Source organism: Ambystoma mexicanum, chromosome 11, assembly GCF_040938575.1.
Source record: "Ambystoma mexicanum isolate Mex_15411 chromosome 11, UKY_AmexF1_1, whole genome shotgun sequence".
In the NCBI taxonomy this organism is placed as follows: domain Eukaryota; kingdom Metazoa; phylum Chordata; class Amphibia; order Caudata; family Ambystomatidae; genus Ambystoma; species Ambystoma mexicanum.
Window position 1 is genome coordinate 87,652,838 of NC_090934.1, and position 15,850 is coordinate 87,668,687.

General features: G+C 46.0%; 1 protein-coding gene across 1 annotated transcript in view; it reads right to left on the bottom strand.

The window, feature by feature from the left end:
- Positions 1–15,850, bottom strand: part of PSMB2 (proteasome 20S subunit beta 2) — a 132,323-nt gene that overhangs the window by 29,764 nt on the left and 86,709 nt on the right. Inside the window, exons 4-5 of the mRNA XM_069622598.1 lie at positions 15,557–15,719; positions 2,691–2,740 (exon numbers count right to left, since the gene is read on the bottom strand). Coding sequence (XP_069478699.1) covers positions 2,691–2,740; positions 15,557–15,719 — 213 coding nt within the window. The remainder of the gene's footprint in view (positions 1–2,690; positions 2,741–15,556; positions 15,720–15,850) is intronic.

Here is a 15,850-nt window from a genome sequence, read left to right on the forward strand (position 1 = left end):
AAGGGGGGGGGGGGGGGGAAGAGCAGCGCCTTCAGCCAAGCGAGAGAGGCCTACCAGGGAGCAATGCAGAGCCAGCCCCTACCCTGAAAGTGGACAGAGGGAGGAGAGGAGTCGTAGTGTGGAGAAAGGAGGAGTAACATCAAAGGGTGCAGGGAAGGCCTAGAAAATATGAGGGACATTGGAGGGTCAGAGGCGAAATACAGCAGGAGCAGGTAGACTGGGAGAAAGAGTGTAGTAGGAAGACGAGAGGAGGAAACTAGCATGAAGGAAAAATACAAATCAATCGGGGTGTCTGCAAGGCACAAATTCTACATCCCTTTGTAACACCTACAACTGGCTAGAGTAGGGAAAATCAGGAAGTCCCTGAAGGAGTTTAGTGCGAGAAGGACAAGGGCCTTTAGGTCAACGTCTCTGTCCTACTATAGGTAGTGGGGTGCTGAGGAAATGTAAAACCAACAGATGTCCACAAACTTGCGTAACTCTCCCTTCCCCTGCACACCCAAATGGTATGGTAGAACAATTATTAAATTACCAATTAATTTTTTCATCAATAATCACATTGCTGATCACATTTTTGAATAAAAGTTGATTTACTTCAAATCAGGGATTCATATGGATTTGTCATAAAAACACAATCCACAAGTTACGTGTACATAATTTACGCTACTCGGAAGGGTTGGAGTGCATTATATTGTGTACAGCACACAGGTAATTTCTTTTAAACATCTAGGTAACTTGGATCCCATTTTTTATAAAAATTATTACCAATCTTGGGTACAACAATAGTATGATCCTTTATCTAGGTTAGCCAACCTTTTACACATAGTCTTGATTTTAGATTTTTTTTTGTTATTGATCTGCGCCTCAGTGCAATAGATAGGAGAAAGTAATCTTGAGAAAATTCCCCAAAGAAACTATTACTCAAAGGAAGATACATCCAGGTGATCATTGTACAAGGTATCCATGACAGAGTATTGATGGAGAAACATTTATAAGAAATGTACTAAACTATGATTATTACCTAAAGACACAGAAGGGGGTAGACAACTCCTGAAGAAGCAGGATTAATTACCCCGAAACGCGTAGTGATAAATACACAAGGATTGGACATACCATACGTCATTACATAATCTTTGAACTGGTTCATAGACATAATTTCGAATACAAAATATTCGAAAGTCAAAAAGTCGAAATAAAAACGGCGAAAACATTTTTTAATGACTTTTTTTCGAAATGGGGGGTTCCCCCCCCCAACCCCCCCTTTTTTTTTATTTTTACCTATTTTTTTCACTGAAACTAGAGCCAAAAAAAAACATAAAAAAAAAAAACAATTCGACATTTTTTTTTCCGACATTTTTGATTCGACTTCTTTGACTTTCGAAATTATGTTTTCGAAATTATGACTGGACACCCTTTGAACTAGATATGTGAGAATTGACAGGAATCCATTGTGTAAAATTGTCTACCTGTGATCAATCCAACAGGAACCATTTGGGCGAGAAATTGATTATAACTAAGACATTAGTGTCAAACTATTTGATTGAAAATGATGCACACTTAACTAGTGGATTGTGTTTTTATAACAAATCCATATGAATCCATGATTTGAAGTAAATCAACTGTCATTCGAAAATGTGATCAGCAATGTGATTATTGAAAAAAAAATTGGCAATTTAATAATTGTTTGTGTATACAATACCATGTGGGCCTTTAGGTCAACATCAGTTAATTCTGCAATTAGTATACTGAGGTGAATCAATCACCGGGGCGAGGGAGAGGTAGATTTTGACGAGAGCGACGGCCATAAGCAATGAGAACCTGAAACCCCTCCGAGGTTTGGAGCGATTCTTGTGCCATCTGTTACAGCGGGCAAGTGAAAGGATATACTACGCCCCTTCATCTTAAGGGGATATAGTAAGAAATTGAATGAGATCCCTAACAAATATGCTGTTGTGTTCAGGGCTTGCAGGCCCCGAGAAGTGAATCATACTGTCAGGTTTTAATATTGCGCTCCATGTGCGATTCCGCCTGCAATGGGTACTGATGTTATTACTCAATTTGGCCTTGCCGGGGTTTGGAACTTGCAAAGTGCAGGCCGCTTAACTCAGGAACTATCTGTTGGCCATGAATACCCAGCAGTGCTGTGATCCAATCAGCTGGCTATGCAAATCACTTTCCCCCATGGCTACCATCAAACGAGAAGGTGTGCAAGGTAGCCAGGCCTGTAACATGACACATCATCGGCTGATCTGCCAGACTTTCGATCACAGCCATACACTGAGTTTCATGTCCCTAGCCTTCGAGCTAGTGCTTGAGCGGGCTGGGTGCCGCGAGGACTAGTGCATGCATGCTATGCGGGCTGCCCACTTGGGTCACCAGCAGAGACTTTGCCACCTGTGAGACTTCTTGGAGCCGAGGGCGGTCAGGTTTGAACACTGCAGTCCTATCAGTACATTTAGAGTAGCAGAGTCTGCGGCCTGCCGGGGCGTGCTGTTCTGCGGCCAGTGCGCTGTGCGTGCTGTGGCGTGTGTACGAGTGCTCTGTGGGCCCTTTGACCATTGTCCAGGTTCCTGATCACAGTCAACAGACGCAGGCTGACAACTTCAGATTAATGCAATCTCATCTTCCTATAGAAACACAATTTACACAATCCGAAAGATAAAATACATGTTTTGAAAGCGACGACCCACCTCCTCCACACACTTTCTGAGTAACTCCACCGCCTCCTCGCGTGTGAGATCTGCAAGGAAAAGAAAAAAAAAACGCTTTAAAAAAAAAAAAAAAAAAAAAAAAAAAAAAGGCACTTTCAACAACTAGCCCAATTTCGTTTTATGTAAAATGCTAAGCCAGGAAGAAAGCCCCCCACATCATGCCCCGAGCCCTCTGTTTACAGCTAGCAGAAAAGTTGTTCCATATGAGTGCACGCCGCCTGGGAGCGGCCATCTAGATCCATTGGTTCCAGTGCACGAAGGCATGACGGAATGCTGGCCGCGGCGCGCTCCAGCCTGGGGAGCAGTGGGCGCGCGTGCACCGGCGGGGACGCATATGGAGGGGTGGCCCAGAGATGCGCTTGGCTGAGGCTCTCTGCGGGGCGCTGCCTTTAATAATGGGCGAGCACGAGCAGGAGCCCGCTCTGTTCTCACACATTCACATAAAGGAACTGGCATGAATAGAGAGAGGCTGCTCACTGTGACAGCATACTGTGTGTGCATTTCACGTGCCGCCGCATGCTACGCTGGGCACGCCACTAAGCAAGCACCACCGGAGGGGTGCATCTTAATCACTCTCAAGCCTCAACTAGCTTCTTTTAGGTTTGGAAATGTATAGTGCACACCTGCGGCTGAAGGGGCTTTAGGGAGCTAGAATCCGCTACGCGTGAAAGCACCATTTTTTATTTTTCCAAGAGTTTCAAAGAGGAGTCCGCAGAGGAGATTGTATACATTAGAACTAATGCTCATTATACACTGATGCAAGATACATGTATTAAATTAAACCAAAAAAAACCCAAATAAAAAACAAATACATGTCTTAAATCAAAGAAACTGCTGTTTCTTTAAATGTGAAGCAGTTCCAAACAACCATCTTGAAAAGTTATATATCACTTGCTTAATGCAAACAGGTCCTAAACTTGATGTAATCCAAAGCTTTGCATTATGTAAGTATTTCTAGATGTTCTGGTTAGGGCTCAAGTGGACCTCTAATCCAAAGCTTTGCATTATGGGAAATGTGTGTTGGGACCATTGTCACCAAGAGGTGCAAATGATGGTGGATTAGAAAGGGCATGGGTGCATAAATCTGCATGCTAGATTTATTTCAGCTAGCATTACTTTGCATGCTGGTAATTGTAGGCTTTCAAACAGAATAGGTGAAATAAAGCTACAGCTGAAATCGCTTTCACAGCACACGCATGTGTGTGTGCATAGAAAAATAACAATCCGTGCGAGTCCCAGTTTGCAAGACTTTGCGTGTTTATGGTAAAACGGATTTCTTTTTTTATATTTTCAGATATTGAGTTCCTGGTTTTAAAGCTAAGCTTAGGATGGAATATGGCGTGATAAGCATGAACCCACCTCTATGGATGTCCCAAAAGAGGAATTCAAGCGATAGCTGCAATTTTACATTTAAGTAAACATGGAACACTACTGGCTGCAATACATTCTGGTGCTTATCCACTTACATTTATAAAACTAAACATGAATGTAAAGTGACATGTCTAGCAATACCAGGACTAAACATGTGAGATGTTTCACGAAACGATGGTTGGAATTGAGTGACCTTAAATGCTCTTTTGCAGACTCACAAGTTGTGAAGGTGACCCCCATGGCTGAGTCTGTTGTAAGCAAGTTTAAAAACTGTCCTGAATGTATGTCTGCCAAGTCGTGTGTACAATCACTATGGCTAAAAAGGTAACTGCACTATCAGCCAATGTGATTGCTTGTCTCTGTGAATCTGCCCTTTTCAGATGAACTATCTGAAATCAAAACCTTGATCCCGTCTGACAGCATCCGAGTGCTGTTGCTGTTTCAAGCTTTACACCAGATTACTGAGCACTGGTGGATAGCATGCAGGTTAAGCCTTCACAACAAATGTCTCGATTAGTTTCCTACATCTGATATGCTTAACAATTTTTAGGAAACAGCATCTAATAAAAGATACACGTTTTTGAAGTTATTGATATATTCATATCACAGTAAATAGATACAGTATTCCTTTTCTATATGAAGAGCGAATAAACTGCCCAAAAACATTTTAGTCGAAATTCTCATACTCATGGATATCACCACCCTGGTAGCTCCTGCCTATTGGCTATTAACTACAAGAAGCTCTTGCCAACGAAAAGGTTGGAGACCCCTGATCTACACATTACTGGAGTCCTACTCGCAAAACAAGCTTGGCTAAGCCAGCCAGTGGAATATGCCAAAACAGACACTCCCCGAGTGGGTACACTGCCAACACCACGACAGCCTCGCCAGTAGCAAGACAGGTTTGCCAATCGTGCCTGACAAGCGTTGAAGGCCCGAAGAGGGATTAACCAGTAAGGGGCAGACCCTAACCCAGAGTGCACGAGAGCTGGATGAATGAAGCGCTAGCCAGTGGTCGTCTAGGAGGAAGCAGTCTCTTCCACAACTCCATTGCAGACACATCCCCTTTCAAGGAAGACCGACTAGATCAAGACTCATTGTACATGCAAATTGCCACTGCGCCAAAGGGTTCCATAACTGCTTCAGGGGGGGCTGGGTTTAACCGACTGACGCATGGCTAGCCGGTTCCTAGCGACGTCACTGGCACAGGCAAGACAATTTGAAGTGCTCCCGAAGCCTAGGACCGTGGGTGGAGGCACACCAAGTGATGGACAAGACGACATGGTTCGGACACATTTATTATATAAATGTGCAAAACCATCTCTAATCCCTACGTCTGACGGAGTCCCTATGCTAGAAAGTAAATGTCCCACAAATGACATTGGTCCCTCCCTCCCAAGCTGCACTAGCCTACCCCTACGAAAAGGAAGAAGCTAAGCTTCAGCTCAGTATTGGGGTACATCCCCTTTTAGGGTGGCTGGTTTCCTGATCCCGTCTCCCCCCACTAAAGAATCCTGATGGTCTCTTCTGGTTTGTAGTTTCACAGAATTAACAAAATGTCTTTCAGTGGTTCCCTGGTTTAAATGATTGTCTCCATCATGTAGTCAGCCTAGTTTGTGGTTTACACATTCGCCTGCGATGATTTCTCTTGACCTGGATAGGCCGGCATTTGTTCCTTCTGGTTGGTTGACCAACTTGGCGGCAGGCAGCATCCACTCTGCATCATTCAGACGGGTTTCTACTCTTTCACCCCCCGTTTTCTCAGGCCCAGGTGGGCTACGGGTCTGCTCAGCCCTCCAGGGGTTCCTGCTCTCTTCTCCCCCTCCTGGCATATTCTGAGAGTTATCTCTGTGTGGGCTACGGGCCCGCAGTCCAATTTGGTTCGCTACTTTCTCTCCCTCTCCTGCAGTAGTCTCAACATGACCTGGGTTATAGGCATGCTCAGCCCCGATTCATCGCTAGGTATCCGGCTTCTCAGGCCTGTTTGCTTGCTTCCATCACCCCCCTCCTTGGGTATCCTGGTATTTGGCCCTAGGTGGGTCTTTAATTACCCGGCTAGGTAACGTGTCTGCTCATCCCTGTAGGATTTCTGCATTTTTTCTCACCCCTCCTGGGGTATTCGCACTTTCAGTCCAGCATGGGCAGGAATCCAGCCTCACCAACTCCAACTACTTGTCGGATGCCGCTGCATACTTTTTCTATGGCGGCACAGCTCTGGACTGAATGTGGACTCTTTGGCCCAAGCATGTCCGCACGCTTGCCTTTGCTCTGGTCTGCTGTTCCGCGTTGCCTCCCCCTCAAGGAGTCAGATTGGGGCCCCCCCACGAGTCCGGGCTCCTATGCTTCGTTCTTCCATTTTAGATGCAGCAGCGCTCCATGGGCTGCACTTGGTTTTTGCCTGCCACGCTGACTGCGTGGGTTTCAGCGCCTCTGCAGGAGCGTCTCCTAATGTACACCTGCGCATGATAGTGCCAGCTGCTTCTCGCCTCCTCTGTTGGAGTACAGCAGCATTTACATTCCTCCCGGGAACAGAGATGAGGATTCCATTGGTACCGATCTTCCCCAAGAGACGGCAACAAAACCAGGTCGGAACCCCAAGCCATCCACGTTACAGTGGGCAAGTACCTGCGGACAATGTTCCAGCCCCATGTAACCAACAAACATTGTGGAGTTAAAGGTGGAAGGAGGTGGGATGGAATTCTTGCTTGGGTGTTCCTCGTCAACAGAAAAGGGATGCAGGGGGGTGGGGGGGGAACCCATAGGGATCCTGCTTGCTCTGACCCTTAGACCAGTGTTTGCGTAGCCGGCACCCCTCCATAGTCCCAAAGGTGGTGGCTCCTCCGTGGAGGGAAGGGACGAATTCCCGGGATCCATCGCATTTTCTTTCCCTTGATTTAAGCCCCCCCGGCCCCTTTTGGGTGGGATGTCACTGCTGTCCCCAGGGAAGTGTTCCAGGACGTTACTCCTTTTACTGAACATGGTGGGGGGGGTGGAACATCCCTAGCTTTGACCAGGGAAGGGTGAATGTCCCTCACAGAGGGCCCGATGACTTGAGGAATCCCTTTAATGCAGGGTACATGGAGGGAAAAACACAACATAATTACACAATTGTACCAGTCATATTTTTTTTGTCTTACTTGTTTTTAATTTTATACTGCATTAAATTCTAAAGCAGAAATATCCGACTCATTTTTAATAGGCAAACAATCAATGTATTATTCGCCCCCCCCCCCCCCCAATTTCTTCTCTTGATGTTTGCAATAGTTATTTATGGTAATGTCACATTTTTTCCATTCATTTATAGTGACATTGTTTTTCTTCTACAATCCATTGTTATTGTCTTGCTTTCCCACCAGCTGAACTGTATTTACAATTCAAAATTCACAAACCTATTGTAAAACCTAGCTGCTGTTAATGCAGTCATACCTTTTCTAAACCACCCTGTGAAGTCAAGTGAATCTCACAAATCACCCAAATCCCCAATTCATTAGTACCCAGATCTACGTCTGGTGTAGAAGATCTTTCTACACAATACGTTTTTCCTATTTTGCTGTTTCGGCAGATCTATGGCTTTGCCGCCTTCCTCAGGACAGAGTCTTGTGTGGGGACCCTGAAAGGCAACCAAGAATGTGTGTCAACCTAGAGTGTGATTAAAATCTATTAAAAAAACTGGAAGGCTAAACCAAGGAATGAGTCAGATTCTGGCTAACTGCGTCCTGATCGCTGTAATACTGACCTTGCACTGTACTACTGCTTCTTCACGTGCGTCACTTTGCCTCTCAGCGTCTCTCTTGGGGTCCCCTAAGGGATGACCATAATGTCAATGTGATTGTCCCAATATGTACATTAAAATAGTTCTTGGCTGTATGTCTCTGGTCACATATTGAACTTGCCCTATTGGCGGGTTCCTTTCTGTTCTAGATCTGTGCAAAGCCATTGTTAGATACAACCTTTTCTCCAAGGTCTATCAAGCCTTTTATCTGTGGAAATGTTTACCCGTTTGTTGGCTTGCTTGTGCCCGCTCCACTGTTTGTTGTGTTCCTCACTGAGGGCCGGTCGTCTCTTCGGGGGTCAGGAAGCATCCCCGGATGTTGACGAAAAACATGTGAAAGACACCTGGACGATTTGGAGGTTTGTAAGATAGTTCAGTGGCAGGGAGGTGGAAAAGCATTGACAAATTGCTCCAGTGTCAAATCTCTAAGACTTCTAGCACCAGTTCTCCCCCCTAGCCACGGTTTGAGATTGGATTCTCCCAGCAATCTCCATCAGGGTGCCACTTGGGTGCAAATTAGCAGTTCAGGGTTTTCTCTGAAAGAAGGCCTCGTCTGGTGGCTGTTTCCATCTCACTCTAAGGGGTAGTCTCATTATTAGCATTATCTGGTAGGATAACCATAATTCTCCCTTTAGTAGATGAGAACGATAAAAGGATTCAAGCAAGATGTCTCAGTGAAATTGGGTGGTCAACCTCTCGAAATTGGCAAAGAAAGCTCCCAAATATTCCCCCTTGGAACATGGTTGTAACAGTGAAGGGAGGTTAAATGTTAAAAGTTAGAAAGCTCCCAAATATTCCCCCTTGGAACATGGTTGTAACAGTGAAGGGAGGTTAAATGTTAAAAGTTATTTGTACCGTGCACCGTCACCAACGGAATTGGTCCCCAGGCGCTCTGGCGGATCTGCAAATAAGGTGGGATGGGTTAGTAAGGTGGAGAGGGAGTAGGATAGTGCAAGGAGTGGTGTTCTGTTGGCAGCTTCAGCTCGGTATACACCAGATACTGAGCTTTGGTGCGGGTATCGGAGTCAGTCCGCGTGTGCTGTTGCTCCGGCTTATGTGTTGTTGCAGTGTTGTGAAGTGCGTGCGGCTTGCTGTGCGAGAGATGGTTGTGCAAGTTTTTTGAGTGAGATAAGTATGCAGAGATTGAGCTTATGGGGTGGGATGGAATTCTTGGTTGGGCCCTCCTTGTCCCTAGGGTTTTGGGGGTCACCTCAAGTGGGATCCTACACCGACATGACAAGGCAGGATTCCATTTTTGGAATCCCCTCTGCATTTAGCTGTGATCTTCTCGCTACCCCCCCCCCCCCTCAGCCTGGCAATCCAAATCCAGACAGAATGGATCTAATAGACTCAACCTGCTCTCTGGGGATTCCTCCTGCTCAAGGAAGGATCCATGCTCTGCACCAGCAACCTTTGAATCTCCACCAACTAAGACAGCAAATCCCTGCCTCTGCTAAGGACCAGAAAGATAAACTTTCAGAACTCCATGCCAACTGGATCACTTCTTCTGGTTGAAGGCTCAAGCCACATGAGGCTCCTGAGCCTGGCTGGATCCAGAAGGGGAGGCCTCTAGACTGTCACAACAATTGAACTCTCTGCACTTTTTTTCATCCAAGGACATTTAGCAAGCACTCTGGTTCCATTTCACTTATATGGGAAGATCCAGGGGCTTATGTTGCCTTTTGTTCTTCAAATGCATTGTCAAACTCTGTTCTCAGTCTGCCTTCTGTGTCTGGCCACTTATGTGACGAACTGAGCAAATCCTGAATTGCCATCCTTTTTTGGGGTCTTCTGAAGCTCACCCCATACGCTGAATCAGAATCCTTTGCCAGGTTCACCACAAATATCGTCGGACGCGGATACCTTTCTATATATCCGGGATCCGGAGAGGACTATGGAACCAATACTAGAGGAGGTATGCACATTTATATATTATTCTGGCTACAAAATAAATGAGGCAGATGGGAGTTGTTCCCATTGACTGACAGCACGCCAGAGCTGACCGACTTGCTGGTATTCCGGTGGGTCCCTGATGGGTTTAAATACTTGGGCACAGTGGTATCCCAATCGTACCGTTCCTTAAATGCGGATAACTGCAAGATCTGGATGTTTTGGCCGCTAAACTACAATTACGGGCCTGTTCACCAATGTCACTGTATGGGAGACCGTCTTTGCTTAAAATGGTAGTGGTTCCTAAACTGCTGTATTACTTTTAACATCCCAATATGGCCGGGTAGACTGTTCTTTAACGAAATTGCGATCCCTGGCTATTGACTGTGTGGGTGAAAGGGGTAGCCCGGATGAGCTGGGAGGGGTTGGTGGAACCATATAATACAGGGGGTCTAGCAGCACCCAATTTCGAATTATACTACATTGCAGCGCAGGCATATTACACCGGACACTGGTATGCCAAGTCCCCTAGTCCGATACATGTGCTATGGAAACTTGCAGTGCGGCACCAGCAAATCTGCATTTGGTCATTCTCGGCGACTGACACGCCGGCTCCTGTACCTTCGACCCAGTCTGTACCACAGCAATGCACGGTCAAGGTTATTTAAGAGATTAGTGATAACTACCCCATATTGCAGGGTGATACCATTATGGAAATGCCCGGGACTACCTCCGACATTTGGCAACGACATTCAGGGGTCGTGGGATGACAGTGAATGCATGGTTCTGCGAGATTTATACCCAGATGGGCAGTTTGTGACGGAAGAGGAGTTTATGGCAAAATTAGGGCACAGTCCCATCAAAACAATGTAATTCTATAGGTCAAGGGTTGCGGTCCGTCGACGATAGCAGTCGTTCCTGTTGGAACCAGACACAATTTAATGTCTATAGGCTGTGGTATTCGGTGGAGATGGCAGGCGATTGGTATCCAGGTTATACCGCCTGTGTCAAGAAGGTCAGACTACCAAAAAAACATGTACGACAGAAGTGGGAGGCAGATCTAAACATTGAACTACAGGAGGACCAGTGACAAAGATGGTTTCAGCTGACTGGAGATGCGTCGCTAAATCCAAGGTTCCGCTTGATCAAATTTAAGATCTTGAACCAACTGCACTATACACCAACGTGTATTTCTAAACGTACACTGATTACTAATGATGAATGTGCAAAGTGCGGGAGGGAGAGGGCACATTCATTTCATATGTACTGGGGATGCCCGCAGATCACAATTCTGGCAGGAAGTGGCAGGTGTACTGTATGATAGAGTGCCGATACCCCCTGGGCTGTCTCCACCAAAATACCTCCTTGGGGATATTGGGAAAGTACCAGTGCTGAAACATACATTTTTCAATCTGAGTTGTGTAATTGCCAAAAAAATGTATTTTGAAATATTGGAAATTAAATCTGCCCCAACTGGGACAGAATGGTTAAAAGCACTAACGTTAGTCAATGACAGGGAGGAGGGATATACTGCAAAAGTTGCATCGAGGTGCAGGCCTAAGGACATCTCGGGTCCCTTCCGGGACTATCTTGCATGAAAACAGTGGGGCGGGGAATGGCCAAGGAGTGGGACACGAATGCACTATGACTCATGTGAACGAGTCATCCAGAACAGAACTAGTTAAACCAGGATAACCATGCCTAGCTCTTATGTGAAATATCAAGATTGTGCTGGGTCGAACTACTGTGCTCTGTAACAGGTCTGCCAACTGTTAATACAGTTTTAAAGAATCCTTAGCCACAGGATGATAGAGATATCTTGCGTGGCCTATTACCAGTCACAGCTTCACCTTTCTGCATCTCTAGCTCGGAACCCCAGCGGCTTTAACAACTCTTTACTGCAATAAACAGAAAGCAATTCACCTTCCTGTTAGGGCGTTTTGTCCTCTAGGAAAAACTTAGTTAACTTTGAAATTCTTCAAAAATGAATTCTGTAACAGTTTTGCATATTTGTTTTATGAAACTTTATCCCTTGCTTTTTCCAATATTAGGAATATATGTGTGGACAACCTATTCGTTGGTATATGTGAAAAGTGCGTAATGTACATGTTAACCATCCCATTCTGTTCAGCTTGGGCTGCTCTGCCACACTGCAACTTAAAATCCTGAAGAAACGGGAGTTAATCCTTGGTTCCCCACTAAGGAAGACATATTTAAAGACCCTAGGCAGAGTGTTTAGCGGATATCTACCTAAACACCCCCTTCATCCCAAGGGTAGTGGCAGGACTTGATTTTGTTCCCACTCCATTATTGATACAGTATCAGCGCTTGCTGTTATTTTTATCTCTATCATCAAGTCCTTGATTGGTTTTTATCTTGTTTCTTCCATTTGGTGAAAGTGGGTCCAATGATTACTCAGCATTGGTAGATTTCGAAGAGGCATGAGGAAGGAAAGGTGGGGTAGCTCTGGAAAGGGATACTAGGGTAATGTGGTTTTTGGGAATACTGTGTTCTCCCAATGTGGTCGTCACTGGTCCCAGATGGCGCCCCCCCCCCTCAAATCATGGCCGTCAAAACATTGACTGGCGCACGGTTATGGATTGGTGGGCAGGTTTATCTCTGCCTACGTGTGCGTTTGTATAACTAGGGAACACTGCGACATTCTGGATCTTCACAAAGAAACGTGTCAAAGCTGGAGATGTGATATCTGAGGATCCAGTTTCCGCCATACCGGTTATACCCCCGGTCCTGCTGCCAAGCTGCTCTGAGTCTCTTGTGCTGAGAATAGTGACTAGAAGCCACTGCGTCATCTTCCAACCAGACTCCAGTCCTGTAGAAATCCATGCCTGCAGAATGTATAGCTCGCCAGAAGCAGTTGTGCTAGGGTGGCTCGCTGGACCTAAGGTGTGGGCCCCTGCAGCCTGGCTAGACCAGAGTTGCTTGCAGTTGCCCCACTAAACTGCTCTGTTGTCTCAACATAGAGCCTCACACTCCTGCAGCTGCTCTGTCGAGCAATGATTCCTGCTGCCTCGTTCAAGGCGGTTGTCCTCATTTGAGACACGTCACTTGCTGTTTAGAGTTACCCATTTGCTTACTGTGAACAGCTGCTGCTACGACGACCTCCTTGTGGAGGGTCGCCTGGAATAACTAATTTATCCTTCTGGATCTTTGGTTCACAGAAGATGCCATGACCACACCACAAGTCTGACGCATCAACTAGCCAGACCCAATCCCGACACTGAAGGGGACCTATGCACCAGTTTCTACCTGGCCCTCTCGCAGGAACCGCTAGACTAGGAAGACTTACACTAGTCTTCCGACTCCATCAGGTCACTAGTCTGTCGTCCTCCCGAGGCCTCTCGGATGGGTATTCAATCCATCTCAGGGCCCCCTCTGACTGAAATGGAATTATTTCAGTGGGTGGTTGGTCCACACGGTAGCCTATCCCCGAGCAGGACAGAGATTGTCAAACACGCCTAAGCTTGATGGTTATAGTAAGTTAATTCCTGTGACCAGTCAGTAGAAGGTGCTTGCCTTTCCAATAACTGAACTATTTTGTTTTCCCCACTGAATTCTATGGGCAAACCTTCCTGAAAAACCCCCCAAGTATCTGATTTGTACACACCTGTAAATTGCCCGACTATCTCCCTAAAGACTTAAGCTTTGACTGTACTTTTACAGCTTAGCTGCAAGTGTATTTTACGTGTCCTAGTGACTGATAAATCACTGAAACTCACTTTGTGTCATTGCATGTGCCTTTCAACTAGGTTTCCCAGAGTAAGGCATTTTCTAGACATCGCTTTAAGTATACTATAAATGAACCCAATATAGCGTATTCACTTATTTAAGGACAAGAAAACTGGTGCAATTCATAAAAAATAAAAGGTGGCAATGGAACAGGCCCAGAGTAGTGTGAGCAGCCGCTATGGATGAAAGACTGTGCGTAAAGTAGTGTACCTACATGTCCACTGTGAGGGCCTTTCTTGGGAAGGCGATGTAGTGATCATCAAAAACCTATAAAGCCCTATTCAGCCAAAATATAATGAAGTTTGTCCAGCTTGAAGAGGGTCTGGGTTACACCCTTAAACATTTAATTAGCGAATATATGTCACAATAATGAAAATACTGTCTTATTGGGGCATCTGTAGGCGGATTGAGAAGCGATCCCACTATACTCGGAATAATGAAAATACTGCCTCCAACTAGGACATCTGGGTGAGGATTGAGAAGCTCTGCTGGATTTGCCTTTTATGGACTTCACATCGATTCACGGTGCGTCACCCTTTCTCAACTCATGCTGAACTTCTTTGCAGCTTGTACTCGGGTGGCCCCGAATTATGCTGTTCCAATCGTCATCTTGTATCCAGTCTTAACCTCTTAAATGCCACCGACGAGCCGGCTCGTCGGTGGCACTTAAGGGGTTAATGACGGGGGAAATGTTGGGCGGGTTTTGCGGTGTTTACCGCGATTTAAAAAAAAAACCTGTGGCACTGGGGGGGGGGGGGGGGACAACAATGGCACTTAAAGGGTTAAACATCTGCAATTGTATACGCTCTCCACTCTTGACTGCATATTCTGTTCTCTCCTCCTATCCCTTTCCCATCTCCTCCCCTTACTTTCTTCTAGCACTTATCAGAATTGTCCCTGGACCTAGTAGGATAGCAAAATCGCTCTCTCATCTACCCCCTCACCCCCCGGCCCCCTTCCAGCACAATCTGAAATGTCGTCAGGCCTAGTATGATAGTCGCTTGTTTTGTTACTCCCCTCTTGCACCCTTCTCTCGTCACCTTTTGTTTTTCTCTGGCTCTACCAGAAATGTCGTCAGGCCTAGTACGGTAGTCGGCTGTCTGTTACCATTTCCTTCCCACTCTCCCCTCCCTTATCTAGGTCATCTGAAATGTCGTCAGGCCGAGTACAATAGTTAATTTCACATCCTTACTGTTCATGGCCTGTAAGAATGTCATTGTATTTTCCCTGGCTCCCTCCCTTGCCTTGAAGCGCTTTGAAACACTGTATTGGCGCTATATAAATAAACCATCATATCATATGCTACTAAACCCAGAAAAATGAAAACTCTCTCCAACTAGGGCATCTGGTGAGGATTGAGAAGCTATGCTAATAAACCCAGAATGAAAATACTGTATCCAACTAGGGCATCTGGGGAGGATTGAGAAGCTATCCCCCTATACCCGGACACCAATGTCCACATAGTTGTAGGAGCCCGATTCAGTGTTGCCCGCATGCAGATTGTAGCCCTTGTGGTTACAGGGCCTTTAAGAAGACAGACATGTAACCAAAATCCAGGTCAAGTGCAGGGGACTTTATTCCAGCTCTAGCCATGATCCATACACTCGTATGAGCCAGAGGAAAAGGTGGGGGGGGGGGGGGGGTAGTCCAGCTTTCCTCACCCCATCAGTTCTCCATGTGCACACAGCACAGCATTTCTTACTTGCCAAGAGTTCATTATGACTTGCCAATTGCTAGTGAAAACCTGGAGGCCTTCTGGTACCATGCGCAAACGCCATTAATTTCAGATCATGAAGCATGATGGCCACTAACACAGTCCAACCGAAACAATGTCTACAGCCATCAACATCTCTGAATTAAGCCACGCACCCACCAACAGTACGCAAACTGACATGCCTGAATGCCAAGAGCCCTTAACCGCAATCGATAGTGGTCCTTTAATGGCACCACACACTGCTACAGTTTGTAAGCCACCAATAACCTATTGCCAGCTCTGAATAGTTCACTAGTGCCCCCCAGCAAGTCCATGATTTACTTGATTTCCTGAGGGTGCGGCAACACATACCTGGTTTGTAGTACCGGTCCAGAATGCTGAGCGTCAGGAAGGCACCATACCCATGAGCTGCAAAGGGAGCCTGTGCCAGGGCTGCCAGGTAATCCATGTAGTAGAGAGCAGGGCCGTCGTGTTCATCGTACCCAGCCAGCAGTAGATTCACGTGGTAAGGAGTCTGGAAAATAAAGAGATAAAAATGAATGTAGGGGAGGGAGAAGAGGTGGGCTTAGACCTAGCAACACTTCTCACTCTGAAAAAGACCAAAGAGTGAAGGAACACTGCGTATGTTTAGGAGGCAGCTGTACA